At 47.9% G+C, this 24,222-nt stretch overlaps 2 protein-coding genes across 3 annotated transcripts; one reads left to right on the plus strand and one right to left on the minus strand.

The window, feature by feature from the left end:
- The first annotated feature begins 458 nt into the window (after window positions 1-458).
- RPL32 (ribosomal protein L32) lies at window positions 459-2,405 on the plus strand. Its single transcript, XM_055804553.1, has 4 exons — window positions 459-593; window positions 1,312-1,412; window positions 1,656-1,837; window positions 2,229-2,405. Exons 2-4 carry the CDS (start codon window positions 1,317-1,319, stop codon window positions 2,356-2,358), a joined length of 408 nt encoding a protein of 135 aa, XP_055660528.1. The 5' UTR covers window positions 459-593; window positions 1,312-1,316; the 3' UTR covers window positions 2,359-2,405.
- Window positions 2,406-2,580: 175 nt separating this feature from the next.
- Window positions 2,581-24,195, minus strand: LOC101918000 (cullin-associated NEDD8-dissociated protein 1-like). 2 transcript variants are annotated; one of them, XM_013301393.3, is made up of 15 exons: window positions 23,701-24,195; window positions 21,013-21,156; window positions 16,931-17,085; window positions 15,074-15,197; window positions 14,167-14,423; window positions 13,440-13,545; window positions 12,633-12,772; window positions 10,917-11,209; window positions 9,396-9,537; window positions 6,666-8,171; window positions 6,197-6,292; window positions 5,344-5,513; window positions 5,068-5,232; window positions 4,231-4,338; window positions 2,581-4,012 (listed from the first exon to the last, which is right to left on the minus strand). In XM_013301393.3, the coding sequence occupies exons 1-15, from the start codon at window positions 23,766-23,768 to the stop codon at window positions 3,785-3,787; spliced, it is 3,702 nt and encodes a 1,233-aa protein (XP_013156847.2). In that variant the 5' UTR covers window positions 23,769-24,195; the 3' UTR covers window positions 2,581-3,784. The 2 variants fall into 2 exon arrangements, with proteins under 2 accessions (XP_013156847.2, XP_027646375.2); XM_027790574.2 differs by lacking the exon at window positions 23,701-24,195 and adding an exon at window positions 20,272-20,343 and having other exon boundaries at window positions 21,013-21,128.
- Window positions 24,196-24,222: the final 27 nt, after the last annotated feature.

Below are 24,222 nucleotides of genomic sequence, written 5' to 3' on the forward strand. Positions count from 1 at the left end.
CCGCGCGTGGGCCACCAGCTGCCGGGAGCGCGGCCGTCGCCGCCAGCCTGTGGCGAGCGTTTGACCGGTATCGCGCCTCGGCACAGTGCGTCAGGGCGCGGCCTGCGGAGCGCAGATGCCCGAGTAATCTCCGCTCCCGGCTGAAAGCGAGCGGGCCCGGCCCGGCCCGTGCAGCGCCCCGGCCGCCAGGCGCGGCCTCGGGCAGGGCGGGGCCCCCGCGGCCGGAGGGGGCGGGGCGGGGGCGGCCAGGTGGCGCCCGAGCGCTCAGCGGGGCTGGCGGAAGCGGCGCTCGGGCACGCGGCCTGGCGGGAGTGACGCCGGGCAGGTCCTGGCAGCGCAGTACAAGCGGCACAGCTCGGAGTGGGAGGGAATCGCCCATCCGTTCTCCCGGGACGTTCCCCGACGGACGGAGCCCGCCCCGCGCCCCCTGCCCGGCGTCGGCTCGGGGCTCGGCGAGCGCCCGGGGCCCGCCCCGCGCGGGCGCGGCGCCGCACGGCCCTGCCAGGACCGCCCTCGTGTCCCATAAGGCCCTGCGCGCGAGGCCCCTCCCTCTCTCGGCGGGGCCAGCGGCGGACGGCGGCACCGAGGCCCCGGTAAGTGCCCATCGGCGGCCATCCGCCCCCCGTGGGCCGCCGCCCGGCCCGCCCCGGTTCCCCCCGGCCCCGGGGCTTGCGGCTGGCCTCGCTCTGTCCGCCGGGACAGCGGCGGCTGGGCCGGGGGCCGCCGGGGCAGGCGAGGGCCGCCGGGGCAGGCGAGGGCCGCCGGGGCAGGCGAGGGCCGCCGGGGCAGGCGAGGGCCGCCGGGGCAGGCGAGGGCCGCCGGGGCAGGCGAGGGCCGCCGGGGCAGGCGAGGGCCGCCGGGGCAGGCGAGGGCCGCCGGGGCAGGCGAGGGCCGCCGGGGCGTCTCGGCTGAGCGCAGCCGGCGAGTGGCCGCCAGAGCTACCGCTCTGCGCGTTACTGCGGGGGCCGTGCGGCCCGGGGCGGGGGGGGCGGCGGGAGCTGCGCCTGCGGTGGGCCCGGGCGCCGCGCCGCGGCCAGGGGAGGAGGGGCCGGTGGCGGCGGGTTGTGGGCTGGGGAACGCGGCGGGGGCGGGCCCGGCAGCGCCTGACCTCCCTGGATCGCATCTGGAGAGCTCCCTGTGCTCGTCCAGCTTCGGAGGCGGGAGGGAGAGAGCCGCAGGTGAATGCCCATTCCGTCGCCAGCCTCCCCAGTGGCCCGCGAGCGGAAGGTAGCCTGCCACACGCGCCCTGAGCGGGACGGGGCGTCGCGTGTGCCGTGGGCTCCCCTTCTCATCCGATTCTGTTCCTCTTAGACACCATGCCTGCCCTCAGGCCTCTCGTGAAACCTAAGATCGTCAAGAAGAGGACCAAGAAATTCATCCGCCATCAGTCCGATCGCTATGTCAAGATCAAGGTACAAAGTGCTAGGGAGCACATTAGAAAATGCATTCTGGGCCAGCCGGATGCGGTTGCTTTTGGGTTTGATGGTGAATTAAAGCAGAAGGGGTCAGTGTTGAAACAGTGGGTCGTGCTGCAACTCGCGGCACGGTGGATCTGCTGGGGGATTGGTTTTGGCCACAGCTGTTACCTTGAGGCCTGAGTTTTTAGACTGATCTCAGTCTGTAACTGCTAAATTTTGTTTTCTGCATTTTTTCAGCGCAACTGGCGCAAGCCAAGAGGTATTGATAACCGAGTTCGCCGGCGGTTCAAGGGTCAGATCCTGATGCCCAACATTGGCTATGGCAGCAACAAGAAGACAAAGCACATGCTGCCTACGGGGTTCAGAAAGTTCCTGGTCCACAATGTGAAAGAGCTGGAAGTGCTCATGATGAGCAACAAGTAAGTGTGCAGGGCCTGCGTGTGCCCTGCCCTGCGCGGAGTGGTCACTGGCAGCTCTGCGGCCTGCACTGGGGGTGTGTGCTGCCCGGCCCCCACGGTGCTGGGTCGGAAGGTGAAAAGGTGGCACAATCGGGGTGGGATGGAGGTGAGTGAAGCTCTCGCTTTCAAGAGCATAAAAGCTGTCTCTGTTTCCTTAGTTCTGTGGTGCAGTGGATGGGAGGGCACAGAGGGGGCTCCTGCTTGGTGTTGGGCTGGGCAACAGGAGACAGGCATGTGGCTCGGCTCTTGTGTGGTGACGCTTCCACACTGGAGCACTGCCTGCAGGATAGCTCTGGAGTGCTTTGCTTTGGCTGCTGTCAGAGCTGAGCTGACATGCGGTCTGTTCTGACAGGTCATACTGTGCAGAGATTGCTCACAACGTGTCTTCTAAAAACCGGAAGATCATTGTGGAGAGGGCTGCTCAGCTTGCCATCAAGATCACCAATCCCAATGCCAGACTGCGCAGCGAGGAGAATGAATAAACTAGCTTCTACATCCAGGATGTGTTTAATAAAGCGTAAAAAAACCAGACTCGGGTGGATGTTGTGAATGGCCAAGGGAAAGGCTGTGGCTTGGTACCTACATGCAGGCTGTGGTGTGGCTCCAGTGCAGCTGCTGCCTGAGCCTGCTTGTCCCAGGTTGGCCTTGTGGCAGCAATTTGCAACATCACTGTGATAGCTAATGAATTCAAGAACACACAGAGCCACAGGTATATCTTTATTTTTTATACCACTCAAACAGAATGGGCATTCTTTCACACAGGACTATATAAATATTTTTCACATCAACCACTCTTGTTAGAAAGAAAGAAATGAAGGCTCACTACAGCTCCATAGTTAGAGGAACTGTCACAGTGGCCTTGTTACCTAATTTGCCGTTACCTCTCCTTAAGGCTTTTTTTCCCCCTATGCAAAGCAGGATTTGAACACAACAGTTGCTATAGAGCATGATAGAAGGGTTAGCGTGCTGCTTGTGTGCTCGCACCTCCGGCTCTTGGCTCACCTCTTAGTGCTCTCACACTACAATACTGAGCACCAGCTTTGCTGCAAGGGCCTGCAGCCTTTGTGTTGGTGGCTCAACACAAACACGGAGCTGCTGAAAGCAGGAAAGATAAGCCAGTGTTAAATGCAAAAAAAAAAAAAAAAAGCTTAGTGTAAGGTTTGTTACTATAATGCAATCATGTAATCATTGGAAGACAGCTGGTTGAGGTATTTTGCAGTCGAAACCATAAAAATGAGTCAAGATAGCTGCGCATAGCCCAAACACTGCAGAAACCCTGAACTGAGTGCAGCGCTGGGTGGAAAGCCTGGGGAGTGGGACAGTGCACTGCCCCATGCAACTCCTGTGGCTCTGCTAATGCAGTGCTCCTTTTTGAAACAGGGCCTATGGTTATGATGCTTATCACTAACCAAAGACAGAACTTCCTGTTTTTAGCCACGTTTAGTGAAACAATATAAATACGTTCTTCAGGCAATTCAGGGTAGAAAGTGCATGTGCAGTGGTTAAAAAAAATATGTTTTAAACAATTTTTCTTTATACTGCAGTAAGGAAATATTTCAGGAAGTACTTTGCATTTTTCATGGAACCACACTCAATTTTGATTGCTTTGTACGCTCCTTAAAAACTCCCTGAAAAATCAGAATACTTGTCTCCCAACCCCTCCCCTACATAAGGATGCGCTTCCCTTATTATCTCGCATGTCTCATTACAGTTCAGCGAGGCGCCTGATGCTCACAAATGCGGCCAGAACCAGCCCTTTTCTCCTGATGGCGCCCAGTGACAGTGACTTGCAAGTGGCTGTTGCAGCAGAGACCAGAGCGATGAGGTTCTTCCTGGTCCCGTCTGTGGCGTCTCCCAGTTAATGCGTTGCGAGGGCAGGAAGGTGGTGGAGTAACAGGCAGATCTTACTTAGCTCATGTCCATTGACTCTGAGGTGGGTAGGGAAGCAGAATCTTTCTGAATGCTCTCAAAAAGTGATGCCATTTCAGGATTGGATCTGATCTGAGATGAAAACTCAGCCATCGCTGGACTTTTCTCTACTTCAGGGATGGTGAGGAGAGCAGCTACTGCTCTCATGGCGGATCGCTTCAGTTCATCCTGCTTTTCAAATTCCTGTTTCACGGAACCAGCTTTTACCTACAGATCCAAAGCACCACTTTTGGTTGGCATTTAGAAAAGATGGTACAGGCACAAAGAATGAGGCACACCAGCAGAGATGGAGACCAGCAGATTATTTTCTAGCTGGAGGAGTATGGGGAGCAGGCTGCTCAGAAGCAGCAACAGAAGGCTAACTGCAGCAGCAGCTTTGTGGCGCAGCCCACCCCCAGTGGGGCATGCTGTCTGCCTGATCTTACCTTGGTGGAGCACGTTGCCCGGAGCGGCTCAATCAGTCGCTCGAGCCGCTGCAGCACAGCATTGGGACAGAGCGTGGACAGCCGAGCCAACATGATGAAAGTCAGCATCTAGACAAAGGAGGGAAGATAAAACAGGTTGCTTCACCGCGCCCTCCGATCCCCAGGCTTTGAGCGTGGGTCCTCTCTGCTGAAGCCCATGTGGTTGTTCTCCCCAGGGTGTCGTGCAGTACCCGCACAGTGGCGAGCTGCTCTGCACTTGTGCAAAGGGGTTCAGTAGGAGCTTGGGTGGTATCAGAAATGCAGCCACTGGCAGCCAGCAGACAGGAGTTGCATGGCTGGGCTCTGGTCCCAGGTGCATGTGGTGCCTGTACGGGGCTGACAGCTTTTGAGAGAAACGGCAGTGTTCAGCACCGGGATCATGCCATTGCTGTACTCACCTCTAAGTGGAGGTAAATCAAGTAATAGTAGGAAAAGGATGTTACGCTTCCTACTATGCTATGAGGCCGTTCAAAAATGACAAAGCTGTATTTTTTTCAACAGTGCCAGCGACCCCACTGAGCAAGTGACAATCATAAGTTTAAAGGCAGAAGGAAATTATTTTAGACTTTGCTAAATTTCCTATAAAACCAACTATATGAGGGTTGCATTTTCAAGGCCACCATGGTCAAACTAGAGCTAGACAACGTCAGATGAAAGGCTGCAGCTGTTGCAGAGAACAGGAAACAGCACGGGAAGGGCACTCTGCTGTGGCGACGTCAGCTCCATTCAAGCCCAGGCCCCCAGAGAATGAACAACATCGGGGACATCACCACCCTCCAGCAGTTAAGGCACATCTACCCGAATGTCATAGTGATCTTTCAGTCCATCCTCCACATGGTTCAGGTACTCGTAGATATCCAGTCGGTCAAGGCAGCTTTCCAGCAGCGTGTACATGCACTCAAAAGCAGCTTTCCTCACATCAAGGCCATCATCCACTGTGTGCTTGAATGGCCCCATTTCTACCTTAAAAAAGAAAAAAAATACAGCTGTCACCTAATAGCAGACAGGGAGGCATCTTCATCTCAGCTTCACAGCCACCAACCATATTGCACCCAAGCTGAACTAATGACATACCTCCCGGATGAGTTCCCTTCTGACCTTCGTTTCATTATACAAGCTGGGGAGAACTGCACTTAATAAATCTCGTATTAAAGAAGGTTTGTTGTGAGCTGCAGAATTAAACATGGCTAAAGCCACACGTCGAACGTTCAAGTCTGGATCCTGGAGGGTTTTTAAGAAGTCACCTGTGGAATAAGAACACGCCAGTCAGTCCTGCTGCAGTGTTTTAGAAGTCTTTTAAAATTATATCACAGTGTATTTCAGGTAACCTGGTTATGAAAGCATCTATGGTAAGGTAACTCTAGAGGCACGGTCTAACAGAGACATTCAAGATGCTTTCCCTCCCTTCAGTAAATGGAAGAAACGTTACTTTCCTGCACTTGAGCATAAACCCAAACTGCATGATTCTAGCTACCTCATCGTAAAGTCAAATCAGAAGCTTTGGTATTCAAGGAAGTTGGATTTTGGTTTTTTCTTGACCAAATCTCATCTGCTCAGACTTGTCTGAAACAGAAGGCCCAATTTTATACAACAGGATCTGAGACGTAGGCTCCTGAGACGTAAGACCCTTTTAATGTAGGTTATATTTTCCAAGCTCCTTGTTGTGAGATGCTGGATTTGTAAGTTTAAATGCAGAAGGAAGTTACGTTCCCTAAGAAACTCTGTCACCAATGGAACATGCCGAAGAGCAAGACATCAGAGCATTTAACAAGGACTCACATGATAGTGTTGCTCTTTAATCCCAAAAGCAGAGCAACACAGGTAAAAACTAACTGGATTAGATGAGGTTCACATAGGTGTGAAAAATCCCTGAGGTGCTAATGACATCTCATGTTCCCAGCTCCCATTGCTGTTTGTAGTAGCCTACCTATGCAGCCTTTCAGGAGAGCATCAACGGGCTGAGGCTGGTCTGCAATTGTGAATTTGATTGCAGTTACCACCGTGCCCCGGGCATGTGGAGAGCCTGCATGAAAATGGAAAGAAAAAAGTGAAAGACCAAGAGACAAAATCATTGCTGCAACGTCGTAGTACATATTTTGCTCTTGCTCACACTACATGTGTTGAAGAGATAAAGAAAACAGAGGATTTATCTTAACAGCTCCTTGTTTAAATCTTGCTTCTGCACAATATCCATGTGCGGTCCCTGTTCCCAACACCCTCCTGGCCCCCATGCAAACCAGTGCTCCTCTGATCCCCGCCTTGCAGAGATCTCTCATTTCCTTCTCGCCTCTGCAACTGGCTTTGCTCCCTGTTGTGCCCACTAGCAGTTTACAAGAGGACTTTCCAGCAAAAGAAGGCACTTCCCCACTCTTACTCACTGTCGCCCTTCTGGTTACCTGATGACAGCTGTTTTTTCAGCCGGGGCAGCAGCTCAGAAGGATTCACCAGAGTCAGCTTCCCCAAGCACTCAGCCACCACATTGCGTGTCCCTTCCTCTGTGCACTCACAGTGCTTGAAAAGCAGAGCCCAAATATCCTCCACGTAAGGTTTGAGGCCATTGGCTGGGGACGAGCTGATGACTTCTTTTAGAGAGTGCAGCAGGAGGTATTGCCTTTTGGGCTGGGTTACAATCTCTTTCAGCATGAAGGGAAGATACTCCTTAAGGTTCCCAACACTGACATTCCCCAACGCATAGGAAGCGGCAGATTTCACCTCTTCGCTGGTGGAAGTGAATGCCTCCAGGATGACAGTTTTGAGTTCTCTCTGAGCACTGAGGTTCATGGTGCGCCCTATCTCTGCCAGTGAAAGGAAAGCTAGCACTTTAACAGCAGAGCTGGACTTGGGGTTTTTTACATCCTGGATAAACTGGTTCACGGTCACAGGGGCTTCCTTTGGGCAGGCTGAGGAAAGGGCTGCCACGCACTTTGCAACAGAGTAATATGCCTGTTTGTGTAACGTCAGTGATGCCCCGGCTAATCCTGAGGAATAAACAGGTGCAGTCAGCTGCTTCATCAGCTCTGAGTAGCACATGGTGGCCGCCTTTGCCAGAACCAGAGCCTGGAAGAAGTCTACGATGGCATTCAGCGCCCCTCCCTGAAGCAAAGGTGAGTGGACAAGCTGAAAGACTTCAGCAAGAGCTGAACCGCTGATCTTAGAGATACAGGATGGGTAAACCTTAGCCAGAGTAGTAAGGAACACGATAGCCACCTGCGAAACATGCATGTCATTCTCAGTAATTAAAGCGGGGAGCTCCGTTAGGACAGACTCTATCATGGCAGGCTTGAGGCTGTCACTGTAGTTCTTCACCAGAATATCCAGAGCAGTCAGAGTGCTCAGTTTCAAGGCACGTTGATTCTTTCTCAGGAAGGAGGCTAGAATGGGGAAACCTTCCCCCAGAATGGGTCTCAAATCTATTTTCAGTGGAGAGCTAGCAATTAAGGTTAATGCTTTGACTGTTGTCAATCTGGTAATTTCATTTTTGAGCCTCTCCAGAAATATCTTCAAGGTTGGCTGGAGATCAGTGCTTAAGTGGTCTCCCAGATTGTAAATAATCTGTCCCATGCAGGAGATAGCACGCTCTTTCACCTCCTGGTCGATGTCAGCTGCCTTCAGCCGCTTCAGAGTAGCAGGGAAAAGGTCCTTCACATAGGGCTTGGCATCAAAACTGCAAGATTTGTCCAAAGGCCTGATAACTTTCACAAGTTGCTGAGTGACCAGCAGAGCTTCTGAAGTGATCTTATAAAAGGGGTCTCCGATACAGGTCACAACAGGAGGTAACAGGCTTTTGATATGAGGATGAAATACCTCTGGCTGGTGGTTGCAAAGAAGAACATGAAGGAAAGACAGCGTATCGATCCTCATGTTGGAGGAGCTGGATTTATCGGCCAAGGAGAAAACAATACCTGTGCAGAAGCCACAAGAATGACTGCTGTCTTATTTAATCAAATGGTTTTTTATCACACCTCCCTCCCCCTCAAAGAAGGACGCAACTGGAATCAGTTTTCTTTCTTTCCTCTCCCCACCCAAAAGATACATTAGAGAGAGCTACTCTCCTTGCCATCTTTCTGCTTTCCAGGAAGCAGCAATTCAGACATAACTGGTCTTTCTAGCAGTCCTGGATGGCTGGCTACAAAAACTTAGGAAGTTAATTCGAAGTCATCCTGGGCTGAGACGAGAAGGGATGCTTAGTCAAGTGCAACTAAGCATGACAAAATGGCACGGAAGTAAGACTGGGAAAGCCTAGTCTCAACAACAGGCACTCTGGGCAGCAGAAATGCCCCTTGTTGAGTTTTTCTTTCATTCTTCTGTTGAAAGTCTTAAAAAAAAAGAAAGCAGGGCTCTACGTTTATCTAGTTTTACATCTGTGTTAGTATTGTTTGAACATAATGGTGGACCATTAAAGATGGACTGCCTTTGCAGAAGGGCTATACTTCCAAGTCCAGTTTCTGTGGCACATATTTATGTTTCCTAGAAGACTTACTGAGAAATATTTACAACAGCACTGCTTGCCACCCCTGAAGTCATGCCTGGCTCTTGGTTTGAATGTCTTTTTCCAAAGAGGGAGGTGCATGTATGTGGCCCAGGGACAATCACAGGAGACTTTTTTTATATTTAGTGTACAGTCACACCAAAAGCAAAAGCAGGACCTTAGTATTACGAGGCCTTCAGCTGTGGGATGCTTCATGAGACTATAGGCAGGAAAGCTCAGAGAAAAACAGAGTGGTGCAAATTAAATAATCAGCCAATACAAATAATTTTTTTAAATGCCACTGCATTTTGTAAAAAAAATAATAAAATAATGACACTTGTGTTACTGATTGCAGCAGGCTACCACATTATTCCAGCCAGTTTCAAAGCAGGTTGGAATAGGCCCTGCTAAAAGCATCCTTCAGGGGGCTGTGGAAATGAACTTGATATTATTATCCTGGCTTTCAGGTGTAGACAGAAGCCACGAATGATCTGGGAGCTGTTTAGCACATCAACACAGAGCAGAACTGGATATGTATGTCCTGATGCTGAGCAGAATAATACACAGGAATAAAACTGGAACGTGTAGGCAAGGAGCATACATGTTAGGAATGGATTGAGCCAACCCTCCTTCGCCCTCAGCCCACAGACAAGTTTACCAGGGACAAGTGCAGGGATGTGATCTGCCAGGCAACCAGGGAGAACATTGGCCAGTTCTGTCAGGAGGCTTAAACAACCCTGTCTTGATTTGATGCTCTTTTCCTTCAGCTGCTTGTGCAAGGCCTTGACGATGTTGGGGACCTGCAGTTTGGAAAAGAAAATCAGAAAGAAACCTGAGTCATCCCAGCTTCCAGGGCACCAACCTACGCTACCAAAGCTGCTTCCTCAGCTGAGCCAGAAGCACTAACAGTACAGCAAGAGAACTACCAGGCAGACAGCAAGACGCAGTGCACCTGTTCACCAGAGAACAGACTTGGGATAGATTACAAGACAGTGCACGTGAAGAAAAGATACATGAACAGAAGAGTGGGAGGGGATGTTATTCTTCTTTTCCATATTCTACAAACAGAATTCTAAGCAGCCCTTTCTGAAGTTGGTGTTACCCCTAATACAGGCGCTTAAAGAAACACAACAAAATGATCAGACCAGGACACACTGCTAAACTAAAGGAGCTTAGAGTTTTATGATTCCTTCCTCGTCTGCTGTTTAAGGATCTAGCCCCATCACTGTTATTTAAAACTCGGGAACCCCTGCCAGTGTTCCAGTGAAATAAAAAAAGTTCCAGTGAAATCAAAAAATGAACCACAGGGCGGAGGTGCAAGTTATTTACATAAATATCTCACACATATAAGATGATTAATCAGTGAAGTAATTACATTTTGGCAGGGATTCTAATCCTCCTGCTTCAAAGACTCACCAGTCAGTAGTAGCATCAGCCAGAAAAGGCTGCTCTCATGGTCACGCTATTCTATAACAACATGGTTATTTCCACTGTTTCTTTTGTCTTCTAATATGGCATGTGTGCACCACAGTGTTAGCAAGGATCCTGGGCTAGGCAGGTCCTGATCAGCATGTGTGGCTAAATTATTCTGGCTGTAATTACTACAGCCTATTTCTAAATTAAAGCAGTGCATCAGAAAAATCACTTCCACTACTGTTTGTTTGATCAGCAGTGACGTACAGACAGCATGCACGACAGCAAGCTACCCTGGATGCCACTGGCTGTTCTCCCATAATGAACAGAGTTGCGTACTCTGCTGCACCTACCAAACAGGTCCAAACCTTACAGGGCTTCCAGTGGCCTAATCTGGTACCTTTCTACCAGAAATTATTCAATGCATTTCCTGAGCAGCAGCTGGAGTAACTGTAGAACAGACTGATGCTTCACCCAAAGGCTGACCTGTCTCATACACAGTCTGCAAACATGTGCCAGAGGCCAGCGGAGGGGGAGCAGTGCAGGTTACACCTCAGTGCTCCTGCAACAGCTTAGCGCACGCTCTCTGAGAACAGTGGGGGACAAACAGCAAACGGTCAGTCCTCAGGATTTGCATGCCCAAGGGCTCCTTCAGTTAGCTCCGTTCTCAAGCTTAACTACTAGGCATATTCATCATATTCATCAGTGGCGTGGTACCGACTTCATTGCTTTCTGATTTAACCCAGCCTGCCATCTTCTCACGCACCTGGTTCTGAAGCATTATCAAGGGAACATCATCTTTGCCAGAGGCATCTGAAGCATGCAGCCAGCTCTGGATGGGCAGCGTTTGCTTCAGCAAGGAGATATAAGCACTGAAGATGTCAGCTTTGACGTTCTCCTCCCTCTCTTTGAATCTGCTTATCAAGACTGGGGAAAGAGTTTTGTAGAAGTCCTGAAGGAGATCATGCCTGCTGCTGACAATGGCCTCAAGGCACTTCGCTGCAGACCTGCGGACTTTCCAGCTGATGTCATCATCGTCACTGTACTCATCATCGCTTTCTGGAAAGCCGACAAGGGAAAGCAAGGTGCACCATTAGGAGAAAACCAGAGCTGGAGGACCACTTGATCCTCAGAGCTTCCCTCCCCAGCTGAATGGACAGAGAGATGCCAGTAACTCACACATATCTGGGAACATGAAACCATCCAGAGTAGCCTGTCCCTACAGACATCATTACTAGCCAATATGACCCAGGGCTGCCCTGTGTCAGATTCTTCTGTTCCAAGAGATGCTGGAGAATAAACCTTACTGTTACTACCCTCACTGGCCACTTCAACTCGGGCATCAAGGCTTTTGTTCTGAAGGGAAACTGAGGTTCCCAGATTTTAAAGCCAGAAATACTTAAATATTTGTCTTAGCAATTCCTGAATGGCACAAAACAGCATAACAATTTACTATGTTATTAGCAGAACAATTAACATATTCTCCAATCCTGGACAGGATCTTACTGCAATTAGCATGAAAGTAAACAAAAATGCCTTCCTTCCAAGGAACTTGTTCTAACTTTGGCTTTTAGCTGTCACGCTATATGTGGCTATAAACAGAATGAGACACATTATGAAATACTGTCTATAGTTAAGAGGCCGACCAAGGCTCAACATTCACCTCAAAGTAAACACAATTCAGAAAATAAACGAAAGACGTCTTTTGAAGACAGCTAACTTTCACTGATTTCCAAGATGTTTTCAGTGGTGGACCAAGACCTTTTAATGGTAGCACTCTGAAGTGTTCAGGACTGTAACTTTGCTCTTTTCTGATACAAAGTAGTAAAAAATATCTACCTTAAGGTAAAAATGTAATTGCGCAGCTACTATGTTTGTAGGCTGTTAAGTTGCCCTAAAACTGTTACACCAAAATTGCAGGCTTTCACTGAAAATAGCAGTTAAGCATATACATCTTCCTGCAGAAACAAGGAACCAGCCTTGCAAACGGGCACAAGTGCAGAATTACAGGCTCTGGAGCCCCCAAGTGACAGCAAAGCAAGCCTCGACTGGCTGTTGTGCTCAGCAACAATGTGTATGTGTGGAAAACAGCCTAGTAAACACAGAGGTAAGCCTGGCTGCTTGTTGGGTGTGCTCCAAGGAACTCCTGCAGTCAGCAGGCACAGGAAGAACAGTGCTTCTTTGGTCTAGCCCTCCACTAAGCGAGTTCAGATTTCAAGTTTCAGTGTTTTCACTGTTGCCTAAGACAGGCAGAGATCTGAGGATCTTGTCAGGAAAAAACCTAAAAACAAACTGAGTTACTGCTGGAACTCTGGACATACAGCTATGTTATTACCATTGGCAAATTAAAATAAGCCATTTAAAAGAACTGACTGTCTTGAAGCAGATCTGAAAAGTAACATCACAGAGGGTGAGAAAGCAGGAAGGGGAGAAATGTTAACCCAGTGTTCTGCTGAGCACAGTCATCCTCACTAGCAGGCACCTTGCTCTTCATCCTCCCCATTTTCAGTTTCCATCATCTCTTCCTCCTCGTTATCATAGTTGTAGTTTGGGTCAAAGGTGATGTACTTCAAACATAACCCCATCACATTAGGGATATGAGGGTCGATTTCCTTTGGGCACCTATCATGACAAATAAAAATCCTAAGAGTTAATAAATTGAAGACCAAGCTATTTTAAATATCAAGATAATATAATTAATCTCAAAAGGATCCCAAAATGCCTCACAGACTGTATGAACATTTTCCTAACGTGAGTTAAACCCGAGCTGCTCCTTCCTGCTGTGCATGAAGCAAGACCACATTCCCCTGGGGAGGATGCAGTGATTTCTGTAAGGAAAAAAAAATTAAATAAATTGCCTTTACCACCTGGCTGAAGCCTTCCTTCATGACAGAAAACCTCAGCAGCTCTGCAGAGCTCCTTTTCCAAGACAAGCAGTAAACGTTTGACCAAACAACAACAGAGCTGCAGCTCAGCAGCTCTTCTGCCTGAGCCCCCTTCCTGCCTCCCACTCCCTTCACGCACCAGGAGCGAGGCAGTTCCCTCTTGCTGAGGAATTCTCCAAGGACAAGGAAAACTCCCACTCCTGCAAAACCAATACAGAAACACTCTCACACATTGAGGTAAAACATCTCGTAACTCATGCCCAATCTGCATGTGGAGATTTCATTTGCAAACTGTCTTTCCCAACAGGAATGCATGTAGGAAGACACTCAACCCTGGATGCTGAACATACAGATAATTTACACTAGGAGGACACTGATGCACAGGATGGCACACAGGCACACACCTTCTCACAAAAGACTCAAAGGCCTGAAAGCAGTACTCTCTCAGCTCATCATCTTCCACATTACAGTACTGAACAATCAGAGGAACTATCTTCTCCAGATGTTCTCCTGGGAAAGACAAAGTAAGCAATGGTGAACAAACATTCCAGCCTTCACTCATCCAAGCAGCTAACAGCTCACCAAGCTCACCATCTTCCACTTCCTTTGTGTGCCTGGCAGAGCGTGCCTCCCCTGGACCTCATGGGCAAGGAGCCAGCAGCTCAGCAAAGACCAGTCTTGCGGGGGTTTTCAGCAGATGACCCCTGCTCCCTGTCTTCAGCCCCTTGTGGGCATTTCAGTTACAGAAAGAGCTGTGATAAAAGATCTTCTAGGACCTAATCTCAGCTCTGTCAGATCTTTTAGAAAAGTAATACAATATGCTGCCCTCCATTTCTCCTCTCATTTAAAGTGGGGTGAATTCACGGACCTAATTCACAGAGGTGTTAATTCAGACCAGGGAAGCGCCACAAGACCTTGAGATGAAATCACTGCACAAGGGCAGCCAGAGAGTTACTCTGGTGTCTCCTCCCTTCCAAGTGGAGATCAGAGAGCTAAGTCAGGACCGCAGAGGGAGTCACAAAGCACAAGCCACTAACACATTAGGAACAAAGTGAGCAGGCTTATTACTGAAAGGAGCTGCTCTAAAATGCATGCAAGTTTCTCAGTGTCACTTCAAGTTGCTCATCCTACCTACACGGTGTCCAGCCTGCCTGCTGATGCCAGCGACACACTGAATGTATGTCCTGGTAGTCGAAGTAGACTCATTCCTCTTCAGCTCAGAAAGCAGATGCTCTGTGAGCTCTGAGAAGATGTTTCCGCTGCAGGTCAAGACAAGATGACCCAAGGCAATGATGGCCCTTTTACGTACTGCCAGCCTGGGGCTTGTCAGCTGGGGTAGGAGGCAGTTGAGGATGGAGGAGTGGAAAGAGTAGAGTGTTCCCCCTAGTCTGCAATCAACAGAACAAGGCAGAAGTTTAAAGTCAAAGCCTCAAAGAAAAAGCCCTCTTGCCAGCAAAAAATGTAAAAATCCTTCAGCTATGAAGACTTCATGCGTATTGTGGGGAGGGAGAGGAAAAGGGTGGGTTTGGCATTTTGGTCTGAACACTGACTTGTTCTGTAAAACACAGGGAGAGGTTATTTTCTCCATCACAGAGGAGTTTGATTTTGGCTGTGTCCTTCTGGATGACCTGGGGGTTTGCCAAGAATTTCCTGCATGCAGTTGACACATGACACTGTCACTCTGACTTATGTAACAAGAGAAAGAGGCAGCTGGAAAAAAAATGCACGTGTGACCAGATCACAGGGCTAAAATAAACTTCCCTGCCTTGCCCTCTCCCTCCCTACATTTGTTTGAACTGTGCCTCTGTGGGATCCATCACCAATGTTACTGCTATTCCCAAGCACAGAAAGGCTCAGCGTGTCATTTCTCATCCCTGCTGGGGCATCTGCTCTGCAGAGATATTCCCCAGTGGCAGCCAACCCAAATCCTTTATTTTTAAGTCCTCATAGTAGGATTAGGGAAATAGAGAAGTCAAAAGCAAACACATACATACAGCCCCCTGCCATACATAGCTGTAAGAAGAAAATCCTTTGGTACCTGCTCAGCATATCTGACAGGATGTCAAGAGCCTCCAGCTGCACAGATACATCCTCCTGCTTGCCAATGGCTCCTGTCAGCTGGGCTGTGATCTTTTTGCACACATTTGCTGTCATGGTGGAGCCTGCAAGAGAGATTTTTCTCCACTGTCAGTTAAAAAGAAGTATTTTTACTGCTAAGAACCATACAATCCTCCTACCTTAAAAAAATAAATCACCACTGGGAGACCTAACCAGAACAGCAGTCAACTAGCTTTTGTTTGAGATAGTGGATACACACTGCAAACAGTGAGGTATCTCCCTCTGCAGTATGATGCATTAACTGCTTGGAAGAAGCTTCTCTTCTTGGAGAGTGTTTTTTACCCTAAAACGCCCTGGCTGTCTCACAGGCAGCTCCCAGATCCACGTGATGCGGAAGAGCTAGGTAGCGTTTTCTCCCATTTTTAACTTGAAAATGTTCAGTTTCAACAAATTGAGGTTTTCTTGATAGGAAGAGCAGTCTTGGCAGAAACCGTTTCTCAGCTCCATGATGAAATTTAAGATTAGAACTAGATAAATCCATATATATATTACCCAGGTTCCAGAACGTGTTGAAATTACAAATACAGTCCAGAACCTCAATCTCCTACAGTCCAGATCAATGTCTCGATACCAGTTTAGTCCTCATGCTGGGGTGTGCCTGTCTCAGCACTGATTTCTGTTGTGGGATTTCTCCCAGTTGGTTCAGTACAAAGCACAAGCAATTTCAAATTCCACAAAACTTTCACAGAAAGGGACAATTGCTTCCCACACCTTTCTGAACAGCCTCTGTGATGCAACAGAGACAGCAGAAGTGGAACATCCTAGGAGCATCATTAACTGCTGTACAACACTGAGAGTCTGCCTCAAGTGCACGCTGTTTCTTGGACTATTATTTCAAACCTTCCCTTTGCTCCAGACAGCACCACAGCAACAGCAACCACATGGAGTGGGGCTTAGGGTGAAGAAAGCACAGGGGGAGATGTCCAGCCTCTCTACTTTGCAACACACCCACACTGCTTTTGCTGCCTTCTACCTATACAGTGTCAATCTCAACCCTTAAGGAGATGACTTATCTGATGCTACCCTAAAACGGTTCCAGTTCATGTGATTTATGTTAAATGAAGGATTCTGAAAGGAAGGCTCACAAGAGCTTAACATTTTGCAAAATTAAGAGAGGAATTCAGCAAGTATATGCATATTAATTTTAGTTCTCCTCCCAATCTAAAATCCAGCAGCCTGGCAGCACTGCCACGGCCACCCACCATGAAGGAACAACAGATACATGAGATAGCTGCAGAGGAAACTTAAATCTCTGGGAGTCTCAGATATCTCCTGAATAGCTGCTGCATTTTTGGAATACGTAGTTCCAAAAGCAGGAGAAGCAGCCAGCCAGGGTAGCTGCGGCAGTCAGAAGTCTTGGCCCAGCCAGGCTGCAGACAGAAGGTGGTGCAGTGCTGGCACTGCTGAGATCGCAGACAGTAGTGGCACGGCTGACATGGAGATGAACAGCCCTGCCAGACTGCCCAAACAGCAGTATTCTGATGCACACTGCATGCTTTAGGTCTGCTGTAGACAGAAATGGATTGCTCCATGAACTCAGATGCAGTTTCAGACTTAAGTATCCTCAGGGTGACCAGCTCACATTTTTGTTTCATCCCAGCTTTAATCACATTGGTGTCTGAGCTTCTAGTATCTCTCCTCCTTATTTCATTAGCTGTCCTCTAGCAGGTGAATAAGGAATCTGTAACTTTTAGACTCTGAGCTACAAGTTTTCCTGTTTCCCAAAAGCCATGATTCCCTGTTGCCTCAGTCTGGCAAACAAGGTCAGACATGTTACCGGTAGAAGCTGGTGGCAGCTCAGAGATGACTGTTTTCAGTCCAATGCTGGAGATATCTCGCAGCTGTTCCTTGTCTGATAACATGTTTGTGCACAGCGTATCCACAATGGTTTCCACCTGGTACTCCTTCACTTTGCCAACCAGTGGGCCCAGACTGTGGGAAGAAAAGCCAGTCAGAATGAAGAGGAAGAGCGATGCTTTCCACCATCAGAAGGGATGCTCAGGCTCACTTCTCCTTAAAGGCAGCTCAGCCCCAAGTGCAAATATTAGCAAAACATTGTTATCAACCAACGCTATCCTGCAGCTCTTGTCATGTCCCCAGGTTTACGTACACTGCATTGTTGCCTCAGTTAACTCTGTATTAGACTTTAGATCAGATCTGTAGGAGAACATTTCACATCAATTAGTGCAAACATGAGGCCAGTTAAGATCTTACTGGAAGGAACACCTCAGAAATTACAAGACAGTGAATTTTTACAAAACCAAGCACGTTACACAGAGTAATGGTAAAATCTATTGTCAGGTTTTGGAAAAAGAAAAAAAAATACAAACACAAAACCAACCCAACCATCAAAAACTGACTTTCAGGAAGAAATGCCAAATGGATTTTCACAATTAGCTACCTATTGCCCTCTGCTGTGTGTGTGAAAACCTCTTAACTTGAGCCAAGGCTCAGAACTACAACAGAAGGAAGGCCTCTCCCTTTCCCCTGCACTCTTTTAAAAATAATAATAATTATTATTATAAAAACTTTCTGTTGACAACCTGTGTTTCCTGGGAAGTTTGCACTCAAATTTGTGCATAGAGTGTTTGTCAGCATTTCTCTGTAACTACTTATTTTTGCAATTTTACAAGGCAACTAGCTAAAACGTAAAGTTCTAACTGTATTTCAGAAAGTCACGTTACTACTTTCCTTCCCTAACCAGCGGCACTTAACTCTTTGAACTGAGCTAATGAATTCAAAAGGCATTTGTTTCCCATGCATGTTCTGTATCTCTTCCTAAGAAATTGCTGTTTCATATACAGCAAATCTGTTTGCTAGAATTCTCATGAGAAGCAAACACAGATGAGTAGAAACATCATGCCACAGAAAATTCCACCTTCTTGTTTTAGCAAACACCCACAGAAAATACTTGTAACTGTAACAACATGTCACTCTTTGACAGGTTGAGTGAGCTTGCCCATGCTCCATGACCCACCAGCCGCAAAGATCCATGCGCAGGCCCCCATGGTTAAGCCACCCCTCCTCTCCCACTAGTGGTCTGCCCAGATGAAGAACTGGGGCCCTAGCTTAAAGATTAACACCACCAGGTAATTCTTCATGGCCAAATCCAGAAACTTGGCTTTGGAAGGATCTGGGCCTGCACAGGGATTCCTGACATGCTATAGGTTCTTTTCTATTTCTCGTGAGTCAGCATCACCCTGCAGAGAAGCAGCTCCTTGCTGTAGCAGTGATGTGGCTGTGCTCTAATATTCTGCACCAGGTGCAAAATGTTAGTCACTGCTTCCTTGTTCCCTTTCTTGTGGGGACTAGTCAATATTGAATGATTTGAACTGAATAATATAGATTTTTTTTTCCTTTTGTTTCAAAAAACATATGAGAATTGAACAGCTCCCTGTGATTCATGTGCAGCACAACTGTTTTTCTAAACAGAGTTCTAGAGTTGTAAAAATCACCATGCTCGTGTTCCGGAGCAAAAATCCTGAAGGTTTCACAGTTCTTTTTTCCCCCCCCCCTCTCTCAGTAGGCTGTCCACATGGCCAAGTGAAAATAGAAAATGGAGGGGAGGACTAATTTGACCCTTTGGAGGCTTGTGGGTGGTTATTTTTTTCTTCTTTTTACCTGTTAGACAAAAAAAGGAACTGGAGGGTTTGGCTCTGTATGCTGCATAATACTAGGGCACAGCCACTGATCCCTGGGGACTAACATCAGTGCTACGTGTCCACATAGCTCAAAATGAAAGGCTATAAGTTGCCTATAGAGTACAAAAAGAGACAGAGAGAAATGTAGGGCTTCCAACATACATTTCTTTCACTTTAGTTTACACATAGGAGAAGTTCAGTGGTAAAAGTCTCTGACTTCAGTGGGAGCTGAACAGAACTGTCAAAACATTGGCCTTGATGATTTATGTTTTCTTACAAGTTTGTATGAAAAGACACAGTGCTAAAAGACACATGTACTCTATAATGTTTATTGACGAACATAGTTTATAAAATCCTTGTACAAAAATACATTTTCTGTCTTCTTTTTCTCTCTTCATTTTGGCATAGCTCCAGTAATGCAAACTGTATGGAACACCTATGCACAGGTAGCTGTCTGCCTCCTGACACACCACAATTAACCCTAACAGCATGCTTAACAAACACTGTATATGCACAGTGTTTTCCAGAGTACATGAAGCAAACTCACAGTCTATTCCGTATAAGACCATTCCTAAACTCAATGATCGGGACAAGAATAGCTGTTTAAGACAAGACTCAGACAAGTCTTGTCTGAGTAGCTACTCTGAAATACAAGAATTAGAAAATACTAAATAATAAGACTTTGTGCAAGTAGTGTTCAATCTTACACCTCAACATGCAGAAAAGAACTGATAGTTATCCCTACTTTACAGGCAGCAGCACTGAGGCACAGAGAAGCTGAGGAACTCACCTAAATAAAACAAAAAATTAAAAAAAAAAAAATCACAGAATCAGAAACAGGGCAAGTTTTTGTAGGGATTTCAAATCTGTGAGCTTTTTGGGTGTGAAGTTTGATTTCAACTTTCCTCTGAAGTAAGATCATAGTTTCAGATAAAAAAATCAACTGCAAGACCTTTCATTAGTTTCCTAACTCACTACTGAATCCTGATGTGGGCTGCACAGATCCACACTTGGGCCTAATCCAACTGCCAGTGCCCTCAAACCATCACACTTCTTGGAGATCCTTGCCATCTGGCTGGGAGAAACTGACTGGATATTAAGTGTTAGAAGTACTTCCATAAGTATGAAATTAAAATATTACTGGTTCCATTTTGAGGCCTTCTCATTATCACACTCTGGATGAATGAGAGATTGTAATGAGTATGGACTCATTGCTAACACAACCACAGATAAGCAAAGACATTTGTGCTCTGTTCAGTGTCCAACCGTTTTGCCTTAAACAGAATAAACAAACCCAAAGCAGGCAGACACCGGAACAGAGCCAGAAAAAGTCAAGACAGTGGGAGTCAGAAAGAAAGGGCCAAAGGTCACAGGGAAAGTTCAGGGACAGAAGCAGTATATGGTTATAAAGAAGGGAACGTGAATAAGATCCACAGTAGGAAAAAACAGGAACCAAAGTTGTCTCTAAATGGCCCACCTTTCTGGAGCCCTGTGCATGAACTGACCCATTCAATTTCATTTCTACAATGAACACTCCCATTTAGACATGCTGGGGGAAAAAGACAGAAAAGACTATGTCAGCAGCAGGATCACTTCATCAGGTGATTCAGTAATAAAGGAACCTTCTGCCTTTTTCATTTGGATTAAAAAAATACTGAAATGGTCAAAGGCAAAGCAACTGCACAGGTTACACTTGGGAGTCAAAGCAGAGAAAAAACCTGAGTGCATTATAAACTTTAATGAAAATGCCCTTGAAGAGCAGGATTCGGACCTGAAATTCAAATGCGATTTTTGAAGGGCTATACATGTTTAGTACCATCTCTACCAAAGATAGGACCACTGGGCAATTCAGCACCGGATTTCAAAGCCCAAGAAAGCTGAGGGACTCGGTGATCAAAATTTTAAACTGGGCTTCTCTCTGAAGAAATGAAATCTTAGGCACGCTACTATTAATGTGGTAAGATTCATAACATAAACAGTGAACTACTCCCAAAATCACCTACTGCTTCTACAAAGACATCTGCATGCTTATCCTTTCTGAACGTCAACAGGAAAAGCAAATGTCATGCCTGGCATGAGAGGGAAAGCCCCTACACAAAGGGAGGTTCGAGTAAGGTGCCAGTGCCGCAGGGCCAGGCTCTGCTCTAACGTCCTCTCCACAGTGTGTCACAGCTTTACTATTGCCAAGGAATATGGCAAGTACTGCCAAGGCTCTTACCACTTGACAGCAAGGTTCTGTACTTCCCCATTCTTGTCCTCCAGCAATTTCAAAAGCATTTTCACAACTTTTTTCTCGCTGTCTTCATCTAGTTTTATTGAATCTTTCTGTAGTTCCATCATCAGGTCGTTAGTGGCCATAAACCTGAAAGATCATATAGCAAAAGTGGATTGGCTGATACACAGACACAAATGCATTTCCTTCACATCACTTTGGAAAATGAAACTTGGCAATTACTCCTTGTATGAGAACACACTTTCAAAGAGTATCTTACCTTATCTTTCCAGACACTGTAAAGATTTATTACTATCTTACAAGCAGAAAACTCAGGTAGAGGTAGCTGGTGAAAAGGCTTTAGCCTAGGAATCTGTGAAAATGAGAAATATACATTCTCTATGCTACTTAAAATACACGACAGGGATGGGGTAAACTAAAACTCTAAAACTGGCACCCAGCTTGTGTATTTTTTTCTAGTGACTAAATCAAGATGGTTAACTATGCTAGAAAAAAACACTGTGGGTTTTTTTTCACCAATTGCCCAGCCTAGGAAAATCAGTCTAGGGTCTAAGCATGCACCTGGCTCTGTTCTTCCTGGCTTATTTAGCACTGATAGTATTATCTCACGCATAGATAAAGCCTATCAAGCTCAAAAATGAAAAATAAAGCCATGATTCCATGCAAACTATACCTTGGAAGTTCCCTAGGCTGTATTTAGACTGCTATGCACAAAACCAAGCAAGTATTTATCATTCCAGCTTAGAAGGAAAAACAAACTCCCAGCTGACTATTAGCCAATATATTTTTCTAACAGAGACAATGTCAAAATGGATATTGAGAAGTTCTGGAAAGTATCTATTTTCCTGGGAGCAAGAAATGTAAGAGGTGCTAGTACAGAAGTCTAAGGTTCTGAGAAATAGAAGTGTGGCTATCATATATTAGCTGCTTCCTAATGTTAGCCCCAGCACAGTGATGGATGTCTACGTGGAACCACAGAGCAGCTCTTCACTCTCATTTACCAAAGGACACCTCCGCCTTAAATTAGGCTCTGATGTAATTCATTCAGCATGTAACAGCCCTCGTGTACCAGGGCAACAGTTGTGTCTTCAATCTGCAAGCCCGTTCCTGAGCAGCAACCAGGTACATCTGGAATGAGGGACTGCTGTGGCGTTAGATAGCCAGCCCAAAATCCAAAATGAGAAAAACAGAGGGACTTTGCCCTATAATGCTAACAACATGCAAGGTAATTTTGATTTTCTGAGAGTTATTAAGCTGTACTTGCAAGCATGACCAATTATGGCCACGGGCTGAGCAGAGTCTTCTGCGGCAGCACATCCAGCTTTGGACTTGTTACCTGCTGCCATCCTGCCCACAGGCCCTTGGAAAGGGGCACAGAGGTGCATTTATAGGAGGAAAGCACATGAAACCTGGTCCTATAACAGTCATGCAACTGAAGACAGACACAAGCTCACATTTGACCGTGTGCTAGGAGGAAATGGCTTTGGAATACCTCTGTAACGTGCCTGTGTTGGGCACATCTGGTTTGAAGTGTCTACTTATCTACATCACATTGGTGTCGATAAGTTCTTCATTCCGAGATTTCGGTAACACCATCATTGAACATTCTTTAAAAAGTACCGATTTTAACATCAGAAAAACCATCAGCAGCCTCTGCAAAAATCAACCTACTTCTAGGGTACCACTAACCCCTCTCTTCTAAAAGACCTCGAAATACCAAGTCTGACACAAATGCCACCTTCCAGATTGATACTGAGAGATTGATATGCTCATGGTTGAAGTCTTTCACACTTAAAACAATTTATTACAAAGCACCTTAAGAATCCGAGTCACTGGCCCCAAACCTAAAAAGATATCAAAATTTTCTGTGGACATAACCAAAGAAAATAAAAGAATCAGTTTGGCTAGGGAGGCTTGTTTTGCCATTGCACGGAAACAGTTCTTAAAGCAATCTGAGCACAGCCAGTATCTGCAGCATCCATCCCATGGGTGGCACAGCTTCTCAGACTAGTGTCTCCCAGACTTTTTAATGCACTGACCATCGCACTCTAGCAGAAAAACAAAGAAATATTTCACCATTTTTGCTACAACGTTCTTCATTTGCAAAAGAAGCCAGAATTTAAATCCAGCTGACAGGACTTTTATTTCCCCTTCCACTTTGCTCGTTCCCTTCCATTACACAGCGATCTAGGCAAGGCAGAGGAAGGTGGTGGGTCTCTCTACACCACACCCCCGCAGCCAGAAGAACAGTTAGATTGAAATACTGTAAATAACTAATTCTGATATAGAAACACTCTGAACACCAACTGTTGGGATTTACCTGCCGGCAGGGTGGAGGTACCGTGCCTGCTCCTGAGGAACAGGGTCCCTCCAGTGCGAAGGGACCCCCCCTCTCAGTGGTGCGGGGGGCGTCTAGTGGGAAGAGACCCCCCAAAGTGCGAAGGGACACCCTCCCCATGGGACGGGGAGGTTCCGGGGGGAGGGGACTCCGGAAAGTGCCAAAGGACTCCCTCAAAGTGCGAAGGGACACCCCCCAGTGGGGCGGGGGGCTTCCAGTGTGAACGGACCCCCCAAAAGCGCGCAGGGGCCTCCCAGCGGGAAGCCCCCCGCCCGTGCAGCCCCCCCGGGGCCCAAGGCGCTGCTCCCAGGTGGCTGCGGCCCGTGCCCCCGCACCTGAAGTCCTTGTCGGCGGAGGTCATCTTCTCCAGCAGGCTGGAGATGTGGTAGGAGACGCTGGCCATCGCGGCGGCGCCTGGGCTGCGCGGGAAGATGGCGGCGGGCACCGGGGCCAGGGTCGCGCCGCCGCCCGCTCCCCTCAGGGCCGCCGGCCGGGCGTCCCCCCGAGGCGGCGGGCCGAGGCCGAGAGCGGCGGCCTCGAGGGGCCCCGCCGGCCGGGAGCGGGGCGGGGCGGCGGCCCGAAGGCCTACGGGCGGCGGCGGGTGGTTTCTCCTGGCTCGGTTGGCGCCTCCCGCCGCCGCGGTAGGGGCAGCCTAGGGATCCACGCACGGAGAGCGGCGGGAAAGGCCACAGCCACCGGCCCGTGTGAGCCGGGGGGGAGCGGGAGGCCGGGGAGGCCGGTGGCACAGCCGGCGCTGGGCCCCCTTCCCGCCAGCGCTCCGCTCCCCACCCGCAAAGCACGGCCGAGGCTCCGCACACGCGGCGTGGCTCTGCGGCATGCACGGCCGTACGCGCCTG

This window comes from Falco peregrinus, chromosome 5 (genome assembly GCF_023634155.1).
Source record: "Falco peregrinus isolate bFalPer1 chromosome 5, bFalPer1.pri, whole genome shotgun sequence".
NCBI lineage: Eukaryota > Metazoa > Chordata > Aves > Falconiformes > Falconidae > Falco > Falco peregrinus.